We start from the raw sequence: 23,543 nt of genomic DNA on the forward strand, positions 1-23,543 counted from the left end.
AGGCGGACGGTTTAAAGGTCGGCGTTAGGATGTCCGAAGAATGTGAAAAAATCGGATGCTCAACATCGAAAATGGAAGAAACAAGATACTCTTTGTCTTTTGCAACTTTTCCAAGATAGCATGAAGATGACATAGCATACACGCAACCATATGAGCATAACCATCATTTGAATTCCATTTTCTTTCCCAGGAATCGGAACACCTAAAGTCCACGACGTTTGTGGATGATGATCCATCATCCGCACATTATTGTTGCCGATGAAATGGACTTGAACCATGAAATGGACTTGAACCTAAGATCTGTATGCTCATCCACTCACTAAAGATGGGAGAATCACATTCTGTAAACACTGTTTCGAGTGGAGATTCCCCGCAAAGAAACAAATAAATTCATTCCATGGAAAAGATTCCCAATCCAGCGAACGTGTGGAGAATCATCGGCCGCCATTTATAATTCCTTGCTGGGTAAATTAGTCAGGCTCGTCCGGTAACTCTAACCGATCCCTAAAACTTAGTGAAGTAAAAGGCTTAAGTTTTCGCTGGACCTAACCAATCCCCTAATTGTAACTAAGTAAATTTTATTTTTCTAAATTTTACAATTCTAGTATAAATTACAACTACATATTAGCAGACATATAGAAAGTAAACATGAATGGACTTTTATAATAGGCAAGAACGATCCTTACTTCATTCTAATTATATATATGCATGCATTAGAATAAGTAAAAAAATTACGTGCATTTCTTCCCCTAATTACATGCATATATGCACGAGAGGATGAAACATTGATGTCATCTTAGATTCTTTTTCTTCAACCTTCAAAATGTTTTGTATCTCAAACCGTCGTTTCGATTGAAAAAATGTTTTCACAGAAAATATCCTTCTCGACAAGATCTTCAATACTAGATCTGATGTTGATATGTTCGAATGACTTTTTTATGGGTCAAAAAGTTACCACATCTGGGCTACGCAAGTTATCATGTGTGTCAGACATAAGTTATCATCCCATTTACACATAAGTTATCGGGGTATGTTTTTGACAAACTTTTATCCTGGGTCAAAAAGTGATTATGGTGTATGCAGTGAGTTATCAGCTTTGGTGTGTATATTATCATGTTGCACAAAAATTATCAAGGTATGTTTTCCAACAATTTTTATTCCCACGGTCAAAAATTACCGCGATATTTGTATATGAGTTATGAGCCCTCATGTGCATGTATTATCATGTTGTTTACACATGAGTTATTGGAAGGTATTTTTTAACAACGTATTCCCTGGTTAAAAGGTTACCAACTCTATTGTATGTACACTATCATGTTATTTACACATAATTTATCAGGGTATGTTTTTCAACAAACTTTTATCCTGAGGTCAGAAGTTACCGTGGGGTATGTTTTTCATTAAAAAAATCCCTTCGGGTAAAAATATTATCGTGGTGTTTTTACATGAGTTATCATCTATGTGGAGGGTATATTATCATGATATTTACACATTGGTTATCCCGGATGTTTGTCAACACCATTTTTCCTCGGATTAGAAAGTTACCGCGCCTAGACTGAGTAAGTTATCAGCCCTATTGTGTGTATGTCATCATGTTATTTACATAAAGTTATTGAGGTATGTTTTTCAACATACTGTTATCCTAGATCAACACTTATGGTGGTCTACCAAGCGACCATGGTTCGAATCCCATGTTACACATGCGCTTTTGTCGCTTGAAAAATATTTCCTGCATGAGTCCCTGGCTAATGTTATATTACGAGTTTTAAGTAAAAAATATTTTGGTGTCTGTATGTAAGATACAAGTTTGCGGTGCTTATATTACCATGCTATCCACATAGATATTACCGGGTTGTGAAGTTTTTTTCCTCAAGCTAATGTTATCATGATGATGGTACATAAGTTATCAAGTCCACGATCATAAAAATATCATTCCATTCACATACAAAAACTAGATTATGTTTCAACAACTTTTTTATGACACGATAAAGAAATCTTCTTGTAACAATGAAAAGACAACTGATGAAAATAGAATTTTTTTCTGAAAAGAAATGAATAAAAAAAGGCATGTTACACTGTTCATGACCCGTGACAAGATCGAAAAAATGAAAAATCAAATCCCGCCTGCTGCATAAATTGCACTAGTGGCATTCATCAAAATAAAAAAGGCACTTATCCTATATCTAATCACTAGCAGGCTATTAGCCCAAATGGCTAGCGAGTGTAGAGCTAGGCCACCAGGTCTGAGATTATTCCCACTCTTCTCTTTTTTGCGAGAAAAATCATAGCAAAGAAAAAAAAAGCAGGGAGTGTGCATCGCTCGATGGTCGGGTCGTTCGTATCTGTCGCTAACGTTTGGAAGTTACATTTACCCCACATAAATTTGAATGTTCAACCAAATTACGAATATAGTTTACAAACGAATTCAAAGTTTATAAACCAAATTATGTAAATTTAAACATGAGGAATGTTTCAAATGTAGCAAATAGCATTTCATAGAACAACTAGGACTCGCTTAGACGTTGCCAATGATGCTCAACAAGATCTTGTTGGAGCTGAGTACGAACTTGACGGTTCTCGATCTTGCGATGCTCCTCATGGAATGTCGGAGTCCTGTTGGTGATGTATCGAAAGTTCTTAGACATATTTCTCTTGTCTTCAATGATCATGTTGTGCAATGTGATGCAACATGTCATGATTCGCCATAGGACCTTGGAGTTCTAGTACTCGACAAGGCCACGAACAATTGCAAAGCACTTCTGAAGCACACCGAAGGCTCTTTCCACATCTTTCCTTGAAGCTTCTTGACATTAAGAAAAGTGAGTTTTTTTGTTACCTTTTGGGCCCGGAATTGTTTTGACCAAAGTGGCCCATGATGGATAGATGTCATCCGCCAGGTAGTAACCCATCGAGTAGTTGTGCATGTTGACCGAATAGTCGCAAGCGGGAGCTTCACCTTGTATAAGCCTGGAAAACATAGGTGATCTTGATAGCACATTCAAGTCATTGTGGAAGCCAGAGAGACCAAATAATGAATGACATATCCAAAGATCCTTCGATGCAAGTGCCTCAAGAATTATCATTGGATTGTTGATGTGGCATTTCTACTCACCCTTCCACCCTGGGGGACAATTATTCCATCTCCAGTGCATACAATCAAGTGATCCTAGCATCCGTGGCCATCATCTTGCTTCTCTCTCAATCATCAGCCTCTGAGTGTCTTCCTCGGTTGGTGCTCTTAAGTACTCCGAACCAAATATAGCGATCACTGCTTTTGTGAACCTTCGAACAACCTTCAAGATTGTGTCTTCGCCAATGCGTACATATTCATCAATTGCATCGACGGATCACCCATATGCCAAGAACAGCTGCAATGCATTTTATCAGAGGGCTTGCACTGATCTCTCCACATGCATTTCTCCGGAGCATGAACCAGTCACCATATCTCTCAAAAGCTTTTGCAATGGTCAGAAAAAGACTTGTGTGCATCCGAAAGCGTTGCCGAAAGTACTTCTCCGGATAGGTTGGGTTTGGATCAAAGTAATCTTTCATGATCTTGGCATGACCCTCCGCTCTATCACAACTGATGTGTATGCGGCTAAATTATGGTCCACTCCTCGACCACCGAACATCATCATTGAAAATCATGCCTAAAACGATGTCAAAGTCATCATCGTCTTCTTCCTCCTCTTTGGATGACGACGAGTCCTCTAACACCATCTCCCTCAACCTCTTCATCTACAATCCAAATTGTTCGGTTCAATCCAAATTGTTCGGTTCAATCCAAATGGCTCGGTTCAAAGAGAAACAAACAAAAAAACTCACCTAGGCGATTCTTTGAACACTTGGGGTGCGGTGGTGGTGCAAAAGTCGGTCGGCGTGGTGTAGACTGAACCAACGAACGACGGATGGCATGCAACGGTGCGTAAGCAAGGTGAGATGTGATGACCGTTAGAAAAAGAAGAAACTCGAAAGAAATCGAACGATACAACAATGGACGACGACGACTGACGTTTCACCTTGATTCCAATGACGGCGACAGAGGTCGAATGAGATGATTGATGGACAGAACGACGGCAAAAGGCAAAGGATGGAACGAGGTAGCGGCGGGGGAACGGCAGGAGGCACACCGGCGAAGATGCAGCGGCGATGCGGACGCAAGAGAGAGGCGCAACGTTTTACTCAACCGCCAATCGGTGAAGTAAAATTCCGATTATAAAGGATCGATTAGAAATGCGATGAGATCGGCTGATCCAGTACCCTTTACTATCAAAAAAGATGGTGACCCTCCATGATCTGAATTTCAGATACAAAATAATTGTGCTGCACCGGTAGGTCGAGATCGATTATGGCGATATCGTTTGGTGCTAACCACCGAGCTAACTTGGAACCCACAACATCGAATTAAAGCGGCACCTTTTCCTGCCAAAAAAAAAATTACGTAAATAGTAACACGTCCAGGTCCAGCCCAGATCTCGAGGCACGCTAGAAAAGTACAACAGCTGGTTCTTGTCGCACCAAGAAGTGTTAAACCTACGTGCTCCGTCGGTTTTTGCGTCCCAATTCCACCTTGGAGGCAGCGTATTTGTTTTCCAGTGGAGTAGAAAAATCGGACGCTGCCAAGTGCCAAGCAAGTGGGCTTAAGCCTGCATGCAGGCATACATCACATGGACGGCCCCACCCAGCAGCGTCTCTGCGAACTGCATGCACCTGATCCATGATCCTTCTCAGCCGTTCGTCCGTTTCTGTTCCTGAGAGAGGTCACCTACGTACTTCGGTTAGTTGGTTGTGGGTCCAAATACGTTTCAGGTTGGCTCCGAAATCTAAGGGGGCTCCGTTACGATCGGGTTGACTCGCACCAAAGCCAGTACTCCTACTTGTGTGGAGATTGGAGGAGAAGAGATAACTCATAATCACAGTTGGTGGATAATTACTCCTCGGATCGGAGTAGAATTAGATCACGACCCGGTTTACTCGCCCGGTAAGCATTGCCACGCCAACGAACACTGGGCCCGTGCACCAGCAAAACCTCATCCAACCCGTTACGAGCGGACCCCAAACCCGTTCATAGATCCACACAGATACGGGCCCGGTCCATCCTCGTCCCCACGCGTCAGTGGAAGAAGAGGCAGCTACTAGCGGAGCCATGATTGATTATCCAACGCCCGAACGGATTACCGCGATTGCAGCCGGACGCGGATAGAATTTGATAATAATCACCGTAGCCCCCTCCGCCAGCCAGCACCCTTTATAAGCCCGCCCTCCCGGCTCCCAAACCCACCCACCACCACCAGCTTTCCTCTGGAGCTCGAGCGATCGAATCCAAGCTTCCGTCGCGTTCGGCGTCCTCGTTTCGTCTCGTTCGTTTAGCCAAGAGCCCCCAATGGCGCCTCTCGGTGACGCTGTTGCCCCCGCAGCCGCCGCAGCCCCCGGCCTCGTCGTCTCCTTCGGCGAGATGCTGATCGACTTCGTCCCCGACGTGGCCGGCGTCTCGCTCGCCGAGTCCGGCGGCTTCGTCAAGGCGCCCGGAGGCGCGCCCGCCAACGTCGCCTGCGCCGTCTCCAAGCTCGGCGGCTCCTCCGCCTTCGTCGGCAAGGTACGCACCCACGTAACATGTGATCGCCGTCCGTGCGCGCGCGTCTAGATCCGGCATTTGGTAGGCTCGGATCTGGCGCGCTCCCGTCAGGATCTCGTCGCCGTCCGTCCGATCGTCGGCGGGGATCGGGCGTTGACTTGCTTATGCAGGGTTGTTGGTTCTGTGCAGCGTTTTCTCGGCCTTGAATGCGATCTATTTCCGGGTAGGAAATCTCAGCTGCCGCATAGGACCAGAGGCAAAAGTGGCAGCAACGGCAATTATCACTAGCGCTGGCCTTCCAGCAGTGCGTGCGAGTGGAAGTGGGTGGCGCGAGACAAACGAGCGATTTGTCCTCACGTGAACTCACCTCGCTTTTCCCACGTATTATAATCTCGTTTGCATCGTCAGTTTTGTTCTCGCCTGGAAATTGCTTAATTGTTGATTGCTTTAATATTGAAAAATCAGTCGCGCTCTTAGGCTCCATCGATAATTTTTGGCATTATACAATTGTTTAATATATAATAGAATAAAAATGGATGCTTTGGCCCCGTCGGTGTCGGCTAGCCGCTGGTTGATGCCACTGTTGTTGGCCTTTCGGATCACGTGTAGTCTAGCATAAATGCATAATCCCACTCCCGCGCTTCCATGGTGGGGCCCTGCTGACTCGGATCTGGCGGCTATTATTACCTGCACCGCAGGTCATTGATCAGTCCAAATCTAACACCAATCCACTCTGACACAAGAAGCAACTTTTTAATGCTGCATGAGATGTTTTTCAAAGGTTTAATCTTTTCTTTTGTTTAACATTTGGTTTATCTTGATGGTCGGTCCAATCAAGATTAGCTTTTCTAATACGAGATGATGGGCTCTTTTTTTCTGCAGTTTGGCGACGACGAGTTCGGCCACATGCTGGTGGAGATCCTGAAGCAGAACGGCGTCAACGCCGAGGGCTGCCTGTTCGACCAGCACGCGCGCACGGCCCTGGCCTTCGTCACGCTCAAGGCCAACGGCGAGCGCGAGTTCATGTTCTACCGCAACCCGTCGGCCGACATGCTGCTCACGGAGGCCGAGCTCAACCTGGACCTCATCCGCCGAGCCCGCATCTTCCACTACGGCTCCATCTCGCTCATCACCGAGCCCTGCCGCTCGGCGCACGTCGCCGCCATGCGCGCTGCCAAGTCGGCCGGCATCCTCTGCTCGTACGACCCCAACGTGCGCCTCCCGCTCTGGCCCTCGGCCCAGGCCGCCCGCGACGGCATCATGAGCATCTGGAAGGAGGCCGACTTCATCAAGGTGAGCGACGATGAGGTGGCCTTCCTCACCCAGGGCGACGCCAACGACGAGAAGAACGTGCTCTCCCTCTGGTTCGAGGGCCTCAAGCTGCTCATCGTCACCGACGGCGAGAAGGGATGCAGGTACTTCACCAAGGACTTCAAGGGCTCCGTGCCCGGCTACTCTGTCAACACCGTCGACACCACCGGCGCCGGCGACGCCTTCGTCGGCTCCCTCCTCGTCAATGTCTCCAAGGACGACTCCATCTTCTACGTAAGAAACTAATCATCACCAATACAAAAAGAGTTGCTGTATCAATCATCCGATTGAATTGCTGCATTACGATATGAGTGCGTTGCTGATGTTGCTGTTTTCTTTTGATTGGACAGAATGAGGCCAAGCTGAGGGAGGTGCTGCAGTTCTCGAACGCTTGTGGTGCCATCTGCACCACCAAGAAGGGAGCCATCCCGGCGCTGCCCACCACCGCCACCGCCCTGGAGCTCATCAGCATGGGCAGCAACTAGAGACGCCTTGTGTCGCGCCGTCGGGGTTGAATCTTAGGGGAGTTTAGCTGCACTTTTATTATTAGGTATGAGTTGAGTTTTAGTTCTTGTGTCAGTGTGTGACCTCGTGGGCGCTTAATAAAAAGCAAGCATGTGTGGTGATTTTGGTTACTGTCTTTGTGTAAGGAGGCTAATGGTTGTTGTAGCCTTCACCCAGAATTTATCAGAGTCTTATGAATGGACAAGTTTATCAAAATTTATCAAAATCTTGTTCTGTTAGCTTGAGTTTGTTTCTAATGCGGTGGTCTCTACTTTGCTCGAACCATGCTCCTCTTTTTGATCTTTAAGTTTCTAATAGTAACTTTTTTTTAACACAGTAAGTTCCTAATAGTAACGACTTGCTAGACAAGATACACGATGTACAGAGCCTGCCTATGCGCCTTGGCACAAAAGAAATACAGTATGATCTTGCGCAGTCTGTTATTAATCAGTAGGAGATCTCTTCTTACCTTCCCTTTGCATCCATTCGTGTCAAACTTTCCATGAAACCAAATCCTCCCTTTCCTTATAACCAACCGGCCGGAGATCGCAGTATCATCACTAGAATCGGATATCATCATCGTCGTCAATGGGGTCAGCGGGAAGCAGAGGAGCGACGAAGCGATCTGCGGCAGCCAACGCGCTGGTAACCTGACCAACTCGGCGTGGGATGTACCTGGCGCCGGTGGCATTCGGGGTGGCGAGGAGCCTCTACAAGCACCTCCGGCGGCGGCTGGGACGGCACGTCCCGTCCGTCGACCCCTTCGTCACCGTCGACGTCGTCGCCAGGCCGGGGGACCCGCACCCCTACCACTCCTCCTACCACGACGTGGAGGCCAGGTCGAGCGACGCCTACGCGGAGGTGCTGGCCTACCTGAGCGCCGCGTGCTCGCGGGAGGCCCGGAAGCTCCGCGCCGAGGGCCACGGCTTCGTGCTCGGCCTCCGCGACGGCCAGGAAGTGGCCGACGAGTTCAAGGGCGTCACCGTGTGGTGGTCCGCGGTGCCGCCGTCCCCGGCCGACGGCAGGAGGTGCTGCCGCCTCACGTTCCACGAGTCCCACCGGAGGCTCGTCGTCGATGAGTACCTGCCCCACGTCCGCCGCACCGCACAAGAGCTAACTAATCATGGTGTCCTTCTGTTTTGTTTCTTTGGGAAATTGGCAGCACTCCACTGAGCGCGGCTACCTCCTCAACGCGCCGCCACCCGCCAGGCACGCGCAAGTCCTCCATGATTGCCGCCATGGCCAACTACCTCAACTACGACGTCTACGACGTCGAGCTCGCCTCGCTGCAGACCAACAGCGACCTCCGCAGGCTCTTCGCCGGGACCACGCGCAGGTCCATCATCGTCATCGAGAACGTTGACCGCTCCCTCGACAACCCGCAAAGGGACGACGGGGTGGTGACGCTGCCGGGCCTGCTGGACTTGATCGACGGGCTGTGGTCGGCGCACGGCGGCGAGCGGATGTCGTGGTCACCACCGACCAGCCCCGCGCGCTCGACCCGGCGCTGATCCGGCGGGGGCGGATGGACGTGCACGTCGAGATGAGCTACTGCGAGTTTGGGGCGTTCATGACGCTCGCCAAGAACTACCTCGGCATGAACGCGCACCCTCTCTTCTACGCTGTGGAGGAGCTGCTGCGGGTGGCGGACATGACGCCCGCCGACGTCGCCGAGTGCCTGGTGACGCGCTCTGAGAGCGCCGCCCGCCGCGATGCGGATGCATGCCTCGCGCGCTTGGTGGACGAACTCAGGAAGAGGGCCGACGAGGGCAAGATGGCGGTCAAGGAGAAACTTGTGCTGCCGGAAAAGGAGAAGAGTGTGGAGAATCACGCGGCTGTGAAAAAAAAACGGTGGGGAAGCCACGGCCGACGGAACAACTAGCTAGTCGTGCATTCATTTGATAGCAAGTCCTGCAAGTCTACACTTTAAACACATTGTTTAGATACACTCTGTTGAAAATAATAGTCCTCTCATTATGTGTCCTGAGAAATGTTCTTCCTCTTGCGGGCATCTTGTTCTTCAGTTATCCATGTGTATGTGGCTACTTGTACGTGTGCACCACTGTCCACTAAAAACCGACATCGACCGCACAGCGCCCTGGCAAGCCGCGCTGCAAGGTGTTGGAACAACGGCCCAATAGATTCCTAGCGCTCTAGGACATGACGTTGGGTACAGGTTTCCGGCGACGTTGCCTCTCCCTTGGATTTCTACCACGACCAAGTCGTCTATGAAATGGCCATGGCGCTTATGGATGCCTCTTATGAATACCAGCCCCGGTTTGATCTTGAACACCTAGTTTCTACCTAGCGGCTTTGGATTGATTGGTTTGGCCCTATGGCCACACATCGTGCACCACAACAGAAATAACGAATGGTGCCTGCTAGCCGTGCATAGTGCCTGGCTCAAAACAGAATTGCACTACCATGAATGAATAATGTGCCAAACGGCTGACATCAGAGTGATCAAGGAACTAGGAGTGCAACTTCTGCAGTCGAGATTTCTCGTGCCAAAAGGAGAACACAGTAAAACAGTACTCCCTCCAATCCAAAAAAAGTGTCGTGGTTTTAATTCAAAATAAACCACAACACTTATTTTGGGTCGGAGGAAGTAGGAATTTCATGCGCCCATAGGATAACACAGTAAAACAGTAGGAGCCGGTTAAAGGTCAAGTTAACACTTCATTATATTCATTCATTCATTCATTCGAGATGCGGGGAGGTAGGTTCCACAGGGAGATGCAAGGTAGAGAGGTCCTTGGTGGGACGTGAAGATACCGACCAACTAACCTGCCTACGAACATCACTTCTTAAGCAACAGGTTTCTGAACTCATCATTCGACTTCAGCTCTTCCGCAGCAACATCTGGTTTCTCATCTTTCTTGTTCCATCCAAGTGGTTTAACCAAAGCCCGCGGCGCGAATAATGTGTTCTTGCCTGTGATTTTCGTCTCGCCTTTGGGCATTTCCTTCCCTGAACTACCTTCAACTGGCGCGTTTTCACCATGTTCACCTCCAGAGGGCAATTTATCTGTAGAAACGAATTCAGATAAATCAGATTGGTCAGAATCTTAAGCTACAAGGATGTAATCCATGGAAAGGTCAAGTGGAGGTCACTAATAGTCTATGCTCAGTCATGTAAGGCATAACAATTTATTGTGGGAAAATGGTTCATGTCACATGCCCTAAGGAAAAACGGAAAATATAAATCACACGAGGCACGATTAAATTTACGTGCATTTCTACAATAGACAAGGTTTAGGGCGCACTGCATTTATTCCTAACAGCTAGTTAGTACTCCGTTGTACTACTTCTATATGCATGCGTAGTGTGAATGCTATTTTCGGCCCATCTCACAGCCAATCAATAACCACTTAGGTTCCAGAGAATTTCCAAGCACGCCTTCTAAACCGTGACGGAGGGAGTATAAAAGTAGCCACATGTGCATCGGAGTAAACATGCAAAAGGACATACAATATTACTGCAGCAATAAGTGTAAAGCACATGTTTGATGCTAACAGGTTTCAGACGCCAGTCATAATTGGCTTGACCCAGTTACTTTTACATGTGGGTTGACCCCCAGTTCCCCACTTTCAAGTGAGATAGTCATAGGTTCTTACCAAACCGCGGTGCATGACCATCAAATAGCATACCAAACACACTACCACTAGTTTGCTTGTCACAACGATGTTCGATGTTTGCCAGTATCTGATTAAGAATTGAGGATGTCTAGCATAGATTGATGTTTGCCAGCTGTAGTTATAGGCTTTAAGTTTATATATGACTTTCCAATGTGAAAACACCACGATTCTGCTATTAACAGGAGAAGATGTGCGGCGTCAGCCAAAGAACATACCCTGGCCTTTGGCGGAAGTGCCTGCTTCACGGTTCTTCTTACTCTTGCTTGGATCTGAAGGAGCAATACTTACTTTCTTACTGAGCAACTTTTGCTTGTTCTTTCTAATGGCTGCCTCAAGATGATCCTTGTCTGAAAAGTCCACATACGCCAACCCCTGCAAAAAACATACATAGAAAAACAAATGAACATGAGAGATTAAATGTTTTGAGGATGCACTCCACAAAATTTACGACTTAAGAATTCTTTCTGTTTAACAAATTATAAGAGATGGGCATGAACAGAAGCAAGATTATAGAACCCATTGTTTTTCTTAAATTTTGCAAACATGCTAAGCACGGAAACCTATTGAAGGGAAACATGCTTTAATAACAGTTCGGGATTCTAGTAACCATGATACCAGAATGGTAAAATATAGGAACTTTCTAGAGCTGGTTGAAGACAGTGGTTAACTGAATAATTGACGGCAACTAGATACAACCTAGAAGAGCAATTGGAGGGCATAAATGATATACCACTTCAAGAAGTTTAGTTGGCACAAAAAGCTTCAGAAAAGTAACTTCCCGGAAAACATGTACACCCATTTAACCAACTCAGATATACAAATGAACTACTGGAATATCTGCCATGATTATAAGGGAGATATTTTTTCGGTGGCAGTTTTAAACCAAAAAAAAAACTTCTTCTGAAGAAATTGCCATCCCCTCACAACTAAAACTGCCAGCAAAATCATTTGAAATGCTACCCCCTCCCAGCGAACGTTCGCCAGCTAAGAGGATCCTGTTTTTTACGTCTTGACACTGCTGTAAAGTTATGTATATATATGTACCGCTCAGAATACATGTGCATCTCAACATAACATTGTACAAATCTACCAGGAATAGGAACTAGCAGGAAGCCAGCAAATTTGCCTTGTTTCAGAGTGGAGAAATGCTTTGGTGCAGAAATTTTTTGAAGTAAAAAAAAAAGATGAGGCCAAAAGGGGAAAGGCCGCTTTGGCATATTTATAAGCGGTGGTGAACTGAGAATTCAAACCCAGGTTGGTTAACCAGCTGCCACTGGAAACTTCTCACATGTGCAAAAATTGATAAGTAAGCACATCATTGGATGCTAGAGGCAAATGTTGAACACGTACCCTTGATTTTTTCGTGAATCTGTCCCTCAGTAACCTTATGTCTACCACGCCACCAATGTCAGAAAAGAAACCGCGGATGTGCAGCTCAGTGGCCTATAGAAAGAGTAGATGGTTAGTTTATTCTTCATTGAAGTTCAGGAGCTAAGTGCAGGTAAAGAAACAGAGGCATACTTTTAAGTCTATATTTGACATGTAGGCAGTGCATTTGTCACTGTAGACGTACGGCTTCGGTTGATTTGAACTTGTATTTCCTCCTTTGCTGTCACCTTCAACTTTCATTTCCACAGGCGCCTCGGCCTTCCCCCTGCTGACCTCTCCTGCTTCTTGACGACGACTGTCTGCGCTTTGTTCCTTCAATCTGTGGTCATCTGATGATACAGTCTTTTTAGGTGGATTATCTTTCCTTTTTTTAGCAGGAGGCTGCACTTTACTGGTCATTTGACTTGGCTTTCTTTTCTGAGAGGAATCATTTGCATAAGAAGTTTCTTTGGGGGCTGAGGACGGGTCCGATTTAGCCTCCTGCTGAGCCTTGAACATTATAAGCTCCTTCAAACGAGGGGTCACCTGGTCAAGTAGCATGATTGAACAAGTTAAGCAACTACAGTTTACACAATAACCTGCTACGCACTTCCCGCAAAAACAAAAACAAAAAAACCCTGCTACACACTAATCTACTCCCTCCGTCCAATAATATAAGAGCGTTTTTTACACTAGTGTAGTGTCAAAAATGCTCTTACATTATGGGACGGAGGGAGTAAGTCACAAAGTTAAATTATAAATCACTTTGACTTGCGGCATATTGTAACCCCTTTCAGAATAATTACAAATGCAACAGATCTAACTAATCTTTGCACTGAGGACTTGTCTTGCATGTAAGCCTTTATGGTATCAAAAAATGTAGCAAATGGTCAAACTTTAGGCACACAGGGCCAGAACCATTCAGAAACTTGGGGCAATATCATATTATAGGGAATAATCAAGCAGGATAGCAGATCTTATGAGTTGCTCTATAGGATAGTGCATTGAACAGGTGTTTCATACATATTTATACCAATCCAAGGAGCATTCACTCACATAGTGTTCGGAGGGACATGAACGGTGCAACAGACAAATTAAACATTTATTCACCAGAAAGGTCCAGTTTTTAATGGGACAAAGAAGAAAAATGATGTACTTGTCAAACACTAGATGATACCCCAACGCTACGCCGCAGGACACTACTTGGAAATAACCAACAACAACAACAAGCCTTTAGTCCCAAACAAGTTGGGGTAGGCTAGAGGTGAAACCCATAAGATCTCGCGACTAACTCATGGTTCTGGCACATTTCTTCTCAGTGGTTTATTTCCAACTACTTGGAAATAACCACTGAGAAGAAATGGTCCACACAAGGCAAAAAAAAAAAAGATACAGGATAATGGTGGCTAGTGGTAAATTAACATTTGTTACAACTATATTCCTTACATATTTTATCTAGGAAAATTAATGATTTCGTCAAATTATTGTTCTCCCATTGAAATAAGTTCATAATGCCATTGTCCCAAACTCCCAAACAAAATGTCTGAACACAAAATGATGGAAGATAAACCCACCAATCCGTGAGGTGATATAACAGGGTTATCCAAGAAGATGCAAAAAAGAGAGGCACGGTACAAATAACCCAAAGGAGAGATAGTCAGATAGTTTTGAGGATCTAGGAACTGCATCTAACAATGTCTCTCAAATAGATATGTAAACTGCATGTATCTTATACTGTGGACGAAATAGTACATAGAAGTGTAGAACCTACATCCAACAACGTCTCTCGAATTATTGGGTACTTTAAGACCTCAACATATCAAAATATTATGGTAATTATTTTTCAACATGTATACTGGATGACTTGTCTCTATCTACAAAGAAGATGGTTATTATTGGAAGAACAAAACAATGCCAACCATCATTCAAGGGACCAAACAAAAGCATACCATATTTCTCATTGGAGGATGGTTTCACTTATGTCAACAATTCAACACAACACACAGTATGAGTTAATACCCAGTAGGACTAGATCTACTCCCTCCGTATCAAAATATAAGAATTTTTTTTGTAGGCTATAGTCTAGCCTACAAAAACGTCTTATATTTTGGTACAGAGGTGGTAGTATATAAATCCTAGCGTGCAAAATGTCAAGTATATATGTCAAACATACGTTAAATATATAACCGAACACCAATTCGCACTCCACAAATAAACATAGGTAAATATGAGTGCAGAACTGAAAGCAAACAGATGAGAGAGAGAGAGAGAGAGAGAGGGGGGGGGAGACCGGCAAGCGTAGGCTGGGATCTAGCTGGGGCTGGGACTGCGGTCACCGCAGGGGATTTAAATCCATAATTTGTCAGAATTAAATGCAGAAATTTGCAGGTAAAGGGAGCTGGGTAGCATGAGGGAGTGGTAGGGGAAGGGTCTAATGGCGCTGCTGACCAGGGGAGTCGAGTCGAAACAGGCGGTGCAAGTAGAACTTTAAGGTAGAGAAGGAGATGAGGAAATCGGGATGGGGACAGGCGATCAGGTAGTTGCAACTTGCATGGAAGGGAGAAGAGGAATAGAGGATGAACCAATGTCTGCAATGGTTAAGGGGTTGCTGACATGGGAGCATGCATGCAGTGGGCCAAGAGTGATGTGAATGAAGGAGAGTGCAAGAAAAATAGTAGTGGGGATGAATATCTTAGTTATATAGGATTACAACCACTGTTATCCATTTATCACTTCACTGTCTCAAATGCTTATTAAAAAATGAAACCAGGTTCATGACGAACTGATAAGAGGCACACATCTAAATGCCCAGCCAGATAACTCCCTATTCAGAAGACAATAGTTAAGCGGTTAAAAGAACTAGCAAGGCACCTGCCCACTACCGTAGCTGATGTGGCTTAAAATTCAATCGAAAAAAAAATGATACGGACCTAAGAGAAAAATAACAGGTGAAAAAAATGAGGATATACACCCAAAAAATCGTTCAGCGGCATACCTTTTTTATAGCAAGGTCATAATCATCCAAGGTGCCATGCTCCCTTTCAAATCTTATCCACGCATGACATACAGCCTAGTGAGTTGCAGTCATCATTATTCATTGCCTTTGCCAAAGACAAAACATAAATGACAATGGAAATAGAAGGAACTATGGCAATTAAGATGACGGTTTCAAGTAATGCAGTTCATTTGCAGTAACTATGAGCCAAGGTTCTTTTGGCAATACAAGTATCACTAAATACAAAGAAGATTATAACTGAAATGAAGTTTCAAGTATTAAATTGTCTTACTTGGCCCCTAAGCAAACCCTAAGACTAACGGGCCCAGGCCCATCACGTACTCTAACATAAATACTATTCAGTAAGAAAAGGTTCAAAAGCAAGGAAAACTATCAATTTGGGGATCATGCCATGGTGTTCATCTTTGGTGTATAGTTCAAGTCCACCAGAATGGCCCATTTGTCAGGATGGCCCATTTGTCAGAATGGGGTTGTAAGCCGGATATGAACCATACAACAAAAGAGTTCCCAACTTCTCATGTCATACCGCGCCTGGAACTCTGAACTTTATCTATTTGAATATAGTCCAAATTAAATAAGTGGGCTACTCATTCAGCTCTAATACTTATTCTCCCATTATTATGGCATGACATGCTTTTGGATATATAACATCTCACAACATTCCATTATTGTAGAGCCAAATAGATCAAGTAGCGCAGTACACAGGAAATTTCGCTAGCAGGTTGGTTTACAGACCAAGCAGGAGAGACATTCTAGTAGATGCTCAAGAAGAGCTTACCTCTGATCCAGACCCAGTAAACTTTTTGCTATAACAACGCTTGTAAAGTGATCTTGCCTCATGGGTATGTCCCATTTCTATCTCCATTGAAATATAGTGCTGCCAAACCTCCAAAACAGACCCGCTGGAAGTAAACAGATGCAACTTAGTGACAGTAATGAGAAAATTGTATGAACTTGCACAAACATAATAATAAACCTTTTCTTGAGAACATTTTCCCAAACTCCACGTGCTGCAGCTATATCTTTGCCAATATTACACTCTAATTTGGCCCGGTATGCATGCAAGAGTAATAGCTCCTCAATACCTAGTTGTGGTGAGAGAAACTCAGCAGCATCCTGATATTATATACTCAAAGTTAACTCTCCTTCGAAACAAAAATAATAATTAACTCTAGTACAAATAAAATAAAATAAATGCGCGTACACAGCAAGCTCGTAGAGAACTTACCACGAATGTCTGCCTAATCAGTTCAAAATCCAAGCCAGTTGGCATTCTCCGTCTTAAACTATCAACTCGAGTAAGATAAATATTGAGGTACTGCAAAAATGCAATCATCCAAATGAAAGGTGTAGACTTTACTAGATCAGTTGACAGAAAATTACAGGCCATTGGGCAAGAGTCCTCAAAAAGAACATGCTAGGTTATCCAGGAAATTACAGCTATTGTCGGGCTGATCAAAACAAGCAGATCTACAAACTACAATCACTGTCCCAGTAAGAAACAGTGACTTCCAAGATGCAACGAAATGTGGCATCTTTGCACGCTCACGCACATGTGTGTGTGTGGTGGGGGTGGGGGTGAGATGGAGGATGCAAGTGCAGATAAATCACCTCGTTCATGCTTGGAAAAGAACATTGAATGGCCAATTCAAAGACCTGCAAACAAGACGTGGATATATGTTGGAATTTGCTAATATATATATAAAATAAAATAAAGGCAAGACAAACAATAATCTTCTGCAATGAAGGCAACAAAAGAGTACAGTGAACACAATAGCATTTCATGGCATGCACCAGTATTCTAATAAGGTGCTTGTTGCTTTAAGATGTTATCTACCAACTATGGAACAAACTAGGTACCAAACAGTGGCACCTTATTTTGGACACAGAATTATGCCATTTCCATTACATACAAATACGATTTTAAGTTCTTGAAATATAAAACCCCCGACTACATACCAACAGAGAGACCCAAGGAACTTACATGTCGCAGTTCGTCTTCAGATGCACGAATGCGCTCCAAAGACAGCAAGTAGCAGACCCATAGATCACTAACCCATGTACAATTTCTCGTCGCTCTGTGGTAAACACTTTTTAGTATAGCAGGTACCTGCAAGAGAAATCAGAAAATAAGCAATTATTGCCACTTAAAAGAAAACATCATCATCATTATTTCATTAGATCTACAGATCTAGATGTATTTTCAGCATCGGACATCACAGTTTCAAAGACTACCTTCAGGGTTCTGTCCAGGTAACTCGTGTATCCCATCCATAGGTCACTTGAAACGGGAAGCTCTGAAACGGCCCGTTCATACAAAACTTGGACACGAGCAGGGTCACCAAAAGACTCCTCAAATTTGATGTATTTCTGTTTCATCACCAACAAACAACCAACAGTGAGTTTACTGAAAACCAAGATTTCGTAAAGAAAAACACCGCCATACCAGGAATATTTGCAGTTTGTTAGCCTCGGATTCAGCCGCGTCGCTTAGTTGATCCTCGTATTGCTTCCGTGCAGTGTACATCTCGCTGGCCTTTTTGTAAGCAGATAAAACATTTGGGGGAACATCATCAATCTGGGAATCTGGGTCCCTTGTATTGCCTTCTTCAGCTTCCCAACTCTTATGCGCAGCAAGTGTTGATTCAATATCAGCCAAAGGCACAGATAACTGGCGGTGGAAAAGCGCGCGTACACGTTGAACCTGCTTTGCCTTCTCCTCATCATTACCATCACTTATGGTCAAAATAGCCATCTCATATTCCCTATAGGCTTCCCATAGTTTGCTGCCTTCAGTCACGTGTAGACCCCCTGCAGTGATTGCACGCTCATACAAATCCCTCATTTTTGAGAGACCAGATTGCGAACACTGTGACACTGACTGATCATGCTCTTCAACATAATCAAGGTAATCCCGCCATAACTTAATACTCTGCAATAACATGATCATCATGATAAGTTAGCACTCCACACACTCAGTAGTCTAAACTCAAAACCACAAAAAACAGTTTGACATACCAGATATTCTTGCACTCCACGTTCATAGAGTTTTTCAGTATCATCAAAAGATCCACGACTGTAACAGAGAGTATATATGTTTTAGTGCCAATAACATAAATATTTCAGGAGATTACTTCAAGAGAAAAGAATCACAAACCCAGAGCTCAATGAGATCTCGTCCTTTGCCCACTCCTGCCACATTTTTGGTGTGAGAGGGAAGTACTTGTTCATCTCCTCCCTTGCAGCACGAAGCTTCTCGATATTCCCAGATTTTCTCAAGCATTGTATGAGCTACCAAAAAACAATATGGAACAGTAATACATCATCAACATTAAGCTAGTAATACAATAGCACTTATCAATCAACAATATCCACTTTAAAGGCAGCCAAAGCATCCCAATTACTATTAAAAGATCCATCCTCTTAACAAAGCTCAGCGGTGCTGAAAATTTCATCCTAATGGCCAAATCTAGTGTATGAATTGTGCAGATGCAGAGGAGCGCGCCCTAAGCAGATAACTTAGCACCCAGAAACCACTGCAGATGCATTCTGGTTCTTGATATTCCCTGATGACCTCGAGGATTATGTGTACAGCAAAAATCAAAGGCGAAACAGCAAAATATCCATCAAACATAAGCTAGTCACACGTGATGAGAGCATATCAATGTCCACCCACGGCGGCCAAGGTTCAGCTACTGACATAAGAAAGACGCAGGTGGACATAGGAATCAAGAGTATATTTAATATTTCTACCAAAATGAGCCACACTGAAATCGTTGTCCAATGGCAAAACCAGCGCCACAAAGGTCCATATGCGTAAGAGCGTGTCCTGAGTCGAAAACCTAGTCGACGCTGTGGAGAGCGTGCCCTGAGGCGAAAACCTAGACGACGCTGTGGGGCTCGCATCAACCCGTGAGCGTCACAAAACCCGCTCAAAGCCCTAGTTAGTCGTCGAGAGACTACGCATGGAGACGCGAGAGAGGATGCGGAGGACGGTAGTACCTGAACGTGGGATTCGTAGTCGAGAGGCTGCTCCAGGAGAGCGCGCTCCAGGGCCTGGATGCGGAGCTCGTCGCCGGCGTCCCCTTCGTCGTCGGAGTCCGAAGAGTCTGATTCCGATTCCATGGGCGGCGCGTCGGGCTTATCCCCGTCTTTCGCGCCTCCTCCGGCGACGTCCGCGGGCGGCGCCGCCGCCACCTCCAGCGGGTCCTCTTCCATGGGCGTCGCCATGTGTTTGTGTCTCTCGGTGTCTCGGGCTTGGGCTCGATGCGGGCGGGCAGTGTTATTTGGGCATTTTTACTTGCGCTGACCCCCGCGTTTACAGTTCAATCAAAGATATGTTTTGCGGAGACGATTGTACGCTCCATAATACATCTCGTATATAAAATTATATAATTTGAAAAAAGTTCTCACATAAAAAATTATAACCACATTGATCATTCATACTTCATCACGTACTGCATGATCATACGAGAAGGACGTTGCAGAGACCGGGCTCCAGTAAGCCCGGTATTTCAAAACAAAAGCTTTGAAAAATACCATTTTTTTATATAAATACATATACATGATAGTTAAGTATGTAAAAAGTTTCATCAGGTAATTCGGTTGTTTGCGTTGTACACAGAAAAGATAAAAATTTGATCCAAATACAACAAAAATAATGCCTATTTTAATCTGTGTGTTTGTCTTTTTTGTATATGCTACATAAAAGCATAAATATTAGTGGAAATTTATACATGTATATTACAAATATGTATCTATGTATGTATTTTTTCAGATTTTTTTAGTATGTGAAAATGGTATTTTGGTAATAACGGCCTCACTCGAGCCCGTGTGCCGTTGTGCTTTTTCGATGATCATACATACTACATTCTACTACTACTACTAAAGGGGGTGGGAGATCTCGCTGCAACGAGGCCGAGGTCGATGTACCAAAATGGACGAGCTCGCGGTGGAGGAACTTAGTCCTCCTCGTCGGAGTTGACGAAGTCGATGAACTTCTCCCTCTGCTCCTTGCGGATGCGCCGCCACTCGTCGTCCTTGTCCTTCGCGGCGAGGTTGGCCGCGACCGCTTGCTTGAACAAGAGTTCTTCGAGCCACTCGTCCTGGTGGCGGCGCTCCGCCTCCTGCGCAAGCTCCGTTCGGCAATGGCGGCCGCGACCGCGTCAACATCGTCGCCAAAGTAATCTTCGGGCCCGATGATGCCTCGGCGCGCGATCTACTTCGGCTCCTGCTTGACGGCGACAAGCTCGCGGTCCTCCGGCTCATCCGCGCACTCCCTCTTCACGGGGAGAAGCGTGGCGCCGGAAGGGCCCCCCACGATGGAGGAAGAGCCCGCGATCGAGGAGGGCGTCTGCCCGTGCCGGCGGTCGTACTCCTCCGTCTCGTGACGGAGGAGGCTTGACGGCGGCTCGAGGCCTTGGTCCGTTCAACTACTCGCCGCGCGCTTCCTCGCGTCGTCTGCGCAGACACACCGCTCGCGCTCCAGGTCGTCGCCCCCGCGAGAGCTGCGGTTGGAGCTCCACATATAGCCCCCACATGGCGTTTGGAGGCGAAAGAGGGCTCACCGGCGACGAGAAATGCGAGGGAGAGAGTGGGGAATCACGACGAAACACGGTGGGGGGATAGGGTTTCGACCCGTTTCTGCCCCGCAAATCCATAAATATACGGCTTCGGGGGTGAGGTTTGCAGGCCGCGGTAAAAAAATTAGGGGTCGGACGAGTATACAGGCTCTGTTCTAGCCAGAATTATACGGGTTCATGCGTTATACGGGGTCTGCTAGAGATGCTCTTAACAAGAGCCAATAGACAAACTACCACTAGTGAAAACCACATGTGCCAAAATACCATTATGAAAAGACAAAGTGCGAAAATAGCACTCACTTGAGAAAATTCATGCCAAAATACCATTATGAACTAACTGGGCTTAAGAGCATCTCTAACAGATGCCCTATATAGGGCAGTCTCTTTTCAATTATGGGTCAGGCAAAATCGGAATTTGGGGCAGCAAAACAACATTCACTTTACCAACAACCCAACATAGGGCACCTCTTTCCCAGCAGCTGCCCTATATAGGGCACTAGCGCACAAAACTTTCTTCATGTTTTCTACATCTTTGCACATATATCTCATAACCTTTTTGATAAATAAGGTAAAATAAAATTCAAACAAATAATAATTCAATAGTACTAATTATTACAACAATAGTTCATCAAATGGTTCACGAAGTTGCTCACAAAATCATCACACAATAGCAAGTTTCATCACATACAAGCACATAATAATCAAGTGCACAGCATTGCCCTTTGACGTCCATACCATGTCCACCATTCTTCCATAAGATCTTTCCGAAGATCTATGTGCACATCGGCATCACGGATGTCATGGTAGGCATCCAAGAAGCGCTCAACTCGGTCTCCACCTCTCGTGGGATGCACCGGACGTCCCATCAACTCATACGTACTATAGACCACATTCTGGCCACGCTCATCTTGAGTAATCATGTTATGCAAGATTATACATGCAGTCATGATGTACCAAAGCATCTCCTGGTCCAAAAATCTTGTCGGTCCCGTGACAATAGCAAATTGGGCTTGCAGAATCCCAAATGCCCTCTCCACGCTTGGGCTTCTTCCTCTTGTGCAATAGCAAAATCAAAGCAATGCCTTCTTCATCCTCCAAATCGTACTCCTCATCGGATGAATCCTCAATCAAAACCATATACAAACAAACTACACTGTATTAAAAGTGTAATCCTAAAACTACAACTAAAAACATGAAAAAAGAATGACAACACATTACCTCGAACACCTTGCGGGCGGCGGGCCGGTGGGTGGCAGCTGCGTGCCGGAGCAAGCCACTCCTAGGTGTTGTTGTCACCGTGGGGTGTCGCAGGCGGCTTAGGGGATGCGTAGGAGCGGCGGTGGGGTCGCGGCGGCGACAGAATTGGCGTCGGTGTCTCGCAGTCCAACAGCGGCTGCGGTGGCAGCAGATCGGCGATTCCGGCGACGGCAGCGATATTCCGATGACAACGAGGTGCGGGAGGGTCCGGTGGTGGACGTACGGTGTTTTTTGGGTGGGGGCACGGCCTACGGGCAGAGGAATCGCGCTGGCGGCGGTGCGGTAGTTCGGCGGGGTCGAGTGCGGGAGCAGGGATGAAGCTTCCGGATGGCAGTTGGGCTACGCGTGCGCGTGGTTTCAGATTTGGGGCAGGCACGCAAGTGTTGCAAATATGCCACAGTTGACCCAAATTTGAGGCAGTGTTGTAAAAAATTTGGGGCAGTTGATGAAGATGGGGCAGCCGTTGGAGCTTGTGTTTTGGGCCAAAACTGCCCCATTTGATAGTTTTTATGCAGCACTGCCCTATATACGACAGCTGTTAGAGATGCTCTAAGATCAGTAAAAGTATTGCGTGTGCTAGCGGCGCTAGTGGTTGGATGATACGTCTCAAACGTATCTATAATTTTTGATGGTTTCATGCTGCTATCTTGTCAACTTTAGATGTTTTGTATACCTTTTATATCTTTTTGGGGACTAACTTATTAATTCAGTGCCAAGTGCCAGTTCCTGTTTTTTCTGTGTTTTTGACTCTTTTCAGATCTGATTTTGGAACGGAGTTCAAACGGAATAAAATCCCCGAAATGAATTTTTCGAGAACAGAAGAAGATCGGGGGACTTGAGGGCCAAGGCAGGAGGCCCACAGGGAGCCCACAAGCCCTGTAGCCGCGGCCAGGGGGGCCCGCGGCTACCAGGCTTGTGGCCCCCCTGGAGCTCCCATTTCCTAGCTCTTTCGCCTATATATTCCCTAAAATCCCAGAAAAAATCAGGGCGTCCACGAGACCACTTTTCCGCCGCCGCAAGCTTCCGTTTCCGCGAGATGTCATTTGGAGACCCTTCCCGGTGCCCTACCGGAGGGGACTTTGGAGCCGGAGGGCTTCTACATCAACATCATTGCCTCTCCAATGACTCTGAGTAGTCTACTTCAGACCTATGGGTCCGTAGTTAGTAGCTAGTTGGCTTCTTCTCTCTCTTGGATCTTCAATACAAAGTTCTCCATGATCTTCATGGAGATCTATCCGATGTAATCCTCTTTGGCGGTGTGTTTGTCGAGATCCGATGAATTGTGGATTTGTC

General features: G+C 45.7%; 2 protein-coding genes and 1 pseudogene across 2 annotated transcripts; 2 read left to right on the plus strand and 1 right to left on the minus strand.

The window, feature by feature from the left end:
* The first annotated feature begins 5,260 nt into the window (after positions 1-5,260).
* Positions 5,261-7,629, plus strand: LOC123408515 (fructokinase-2). The gene is made up of 3 exons (XM_045101610.1): positions 5,261-5,596; positions 6,458-7,120; positions 7,237-7,629. Exons 1-3 carry the CDS (start codon positions 5,384-5,386, stop codon positions 7,369-7,371), a joined length of 1,011 nt encoding a protein of 336 aa, XP_044957545.1. The 5' UTR covers positions 5,261-5,383; the 3' UTR covers positions 7,372-7,629.
* Positions 7,630-7,716: 87 nt separating this feature from the next.
* LOC123408516 lies at positions 7,717-9,374 on the plus strand (annotated as a pseudogene).
* A 675-nt stretch (positions 9,375-10,049) lies between these two features.
* On the minus strand, positions 10,050-19,671 carry LOC123408517 (squamous cell carcinoma antigen recognized by T-cells 3). Its single transcript, XM_045101611.1, has 15 exons — positions 19,414-19,671; positions 18,569-18,702; positions 18,430-18,487; positions 17,858-18,343; positions 17,647-17,781; positions 17,396-17,521; positions 17,023-17,067; positions 16,640-16,729; positions 16,388-16,527; positions 16,190-16,313; positions 15,391-15,465; positions 12,549-12,941; positions 12,378-12,470; positions 11,243-11,399; positions 10,050-10,417 (listed from the first exon to the last, which is right to left on the minus strand). The coding sequence occupies exons 1-15, from the start codon at positions 19,639-19,641 to the stop codon at positions 10,191-10,193; spliced, it is 2,511 nt and encodes an 836-aa protein (XP_044957546.1). The 5' UTR covers positions 19,642-19,671; the 3' UTR covers positions 10,050-10,190.
* Between the last annotated feature and the right edge of the window lie 3,872 nt (positions 19,672-23,543).

This window comes from Hordeum vulgare, chromosome 7H, assembly GCF_904849725.1.
Source record: "Hordeum vulgare subsp. vulgare chromosome 7H, MorexV3_pseudomolecules_assembly, whole genome shotgun sequence".
In the NCBI taxonomy this organism is placed as follows: Eukaryota; Viridiplantae; Streptophyta; class Magnoliopsida; order Poales; family Poaceae; genus Hordeum; species Hordeum vulgare.